Source organism: Phytophthora parasitica (genome assembly GCF_000247585.1).
Source record: "Phytophthora parasitica INRA-310 unplaced genomic scaffold supercont2.74, whole genome shotgun sequence".
Lineage (NCBI taxonomy): Eukaryota > Oomycota > Peronosporomycetes > Peronosporales > Peronosporaceae > Phytophthora > Phytophthora nicotianae.
In genome coordinates, this window is record NW_008649060.1 from 151817 (window position 1) to 153345 (window position 1529).

General features: G+C 44.6%; 1 protein-coding gene across 1 annotated transcript; it reads left to right on the forward strand.

The window, feature by feature from the left end:
- Window positions 1-959: 959 nt before the first annotated feature.
- PPTG_24202 (hypothetical protein) lies at window positions 960-1508 on the forward strand (the record flags this gene model as incomplete). Its single annotated transcript, XM_008915688.1, has 2 exons — window positions 960-1092; window positions 1480-1508. The coding sequence occupies 2 exons, from the start codon at window positions 960-962 to the stop codon at window positions 1506-1508; spliced, it is 162 nt and encodes a 53-aa protein (XP_008913936.1).
- Between the last annotated feature and the right edge of the window lie 21 nt (window positions 1509-1529).

Consider the following 1529-nt stretch of genomic DNA (forward strand, 5'->3'; position numbering starts at 1 on the left):
GTGGTAAAGTTTGCTGTGGATAATGCAACTGAATGGGGATATATCGAGTTTTATGCTGCCAGCGATAAACAGGACGCTTTGACACGCGCTGTCGAAGGCTTTCATGATGGAGGTTTGCACGATTGAATGGGATTTGAATAGTACGTATGAAAAAGCTATCGAGGGCCATTGTCTAGAACTGGTCGAGTGGATTTACGCACTGTCCTCTATAGGTATTGATGCTGATACTTCGTGATTTACTGAACTGGTTGGTCGACGCAGCTCGCTAACCATGGGCATTGTTTTGTTGGTTTCGTGATAAAAAAGCAATTCAGACTTTTAGTGTTAATCCTAAAGGAGAAAACATGAATACACTTCTCTTTTCTCTGTGTTCCCTGTGCTACTTCACACAAAGGTTATGGTACAACTTCAACCATTTATACGTGCATTTTGGGTCTCCCGAAGCGTTTGAATAACTCTGAAGGGTGATTAAAAATGTATTTATCTGCATAGAGTAGCAACCAGACCGTCTAATCTCAACGCCATGATGGTGTTCGAAGTAGTTTTTTATATTTTGAGAACTTGGCTTCTTCTGGAACTCGAGCAAACCCACTGTCCATTCCGGTATGAAACTGTGAAATGTCTTGGAGTATCGATTGTAAAATTGATACTCGTAGCAGTTAACATACAGAGCATCCGGCAATCCTTTGGAACTCCATAAGACTATTACTTTCGCATGACTTGTGAAGAATATTAATATCGAAGCTCTGTTCTCTGAAATTTTGTTTCAGTCTACCGGGGATCCTATTTTAATCGCATAGCTAGCATTGGTAATATGGCCGGTATTTACCAGCCACAAATGGTAAATACCGTTTTGGGCAGTTTATACCACTGGTATTTACCAGTTTATGGCAAAAGTGGTAAAAACCCTGCCTGTACAGATTACGGAGCCGCATCCAACATTTTAGGCCATTGTTCCAATGTGGTCGATCAGCGACCAGGTACCTGCTCAAGGCCAGCAAGTTGTGGGTAGCCCACACAATGAGGGCTGCGTGTTGCTCTGGCACTACTCCGCGGACCACGTGCTGTCCTGCAGAGCCCGGACTTTCAAGAGTGCGCTGCCTGAGAGAGCGACTCGAGGACAGCGAAGTTGGTGCTGTTTCCGTGAATGAATGAATTCCCAAGCCAGTGAGAGCGAAGGAGACTCCAGTTTTCGCTCCAAGTTCATCATGCTCGCTCTGGCTAAACTGCAAATGCCAATACACACGAGAGGAGGAGTGCATCTTGCGCTCCTCTGGCAGCCGAGAATTGGCCTTCTCGAGGTAAAGATTTAGCGCTATAGTGGTACAACGTCCGAATAACGCCGTTTTGAGTTTATACCAGTTTTGGGCATTTATGGCAGTGGTAAAAACCCGGTAAATACCAGGGTGGTATTTACCAGCCATAAAGTTTGGCCAACGCTACGCATAGCTCATATAGGATCCTATTACCCTATTACAGGTGACCACGGAAAAATTCGCCATAACTGACTACTATCCTCCATAGTAAGC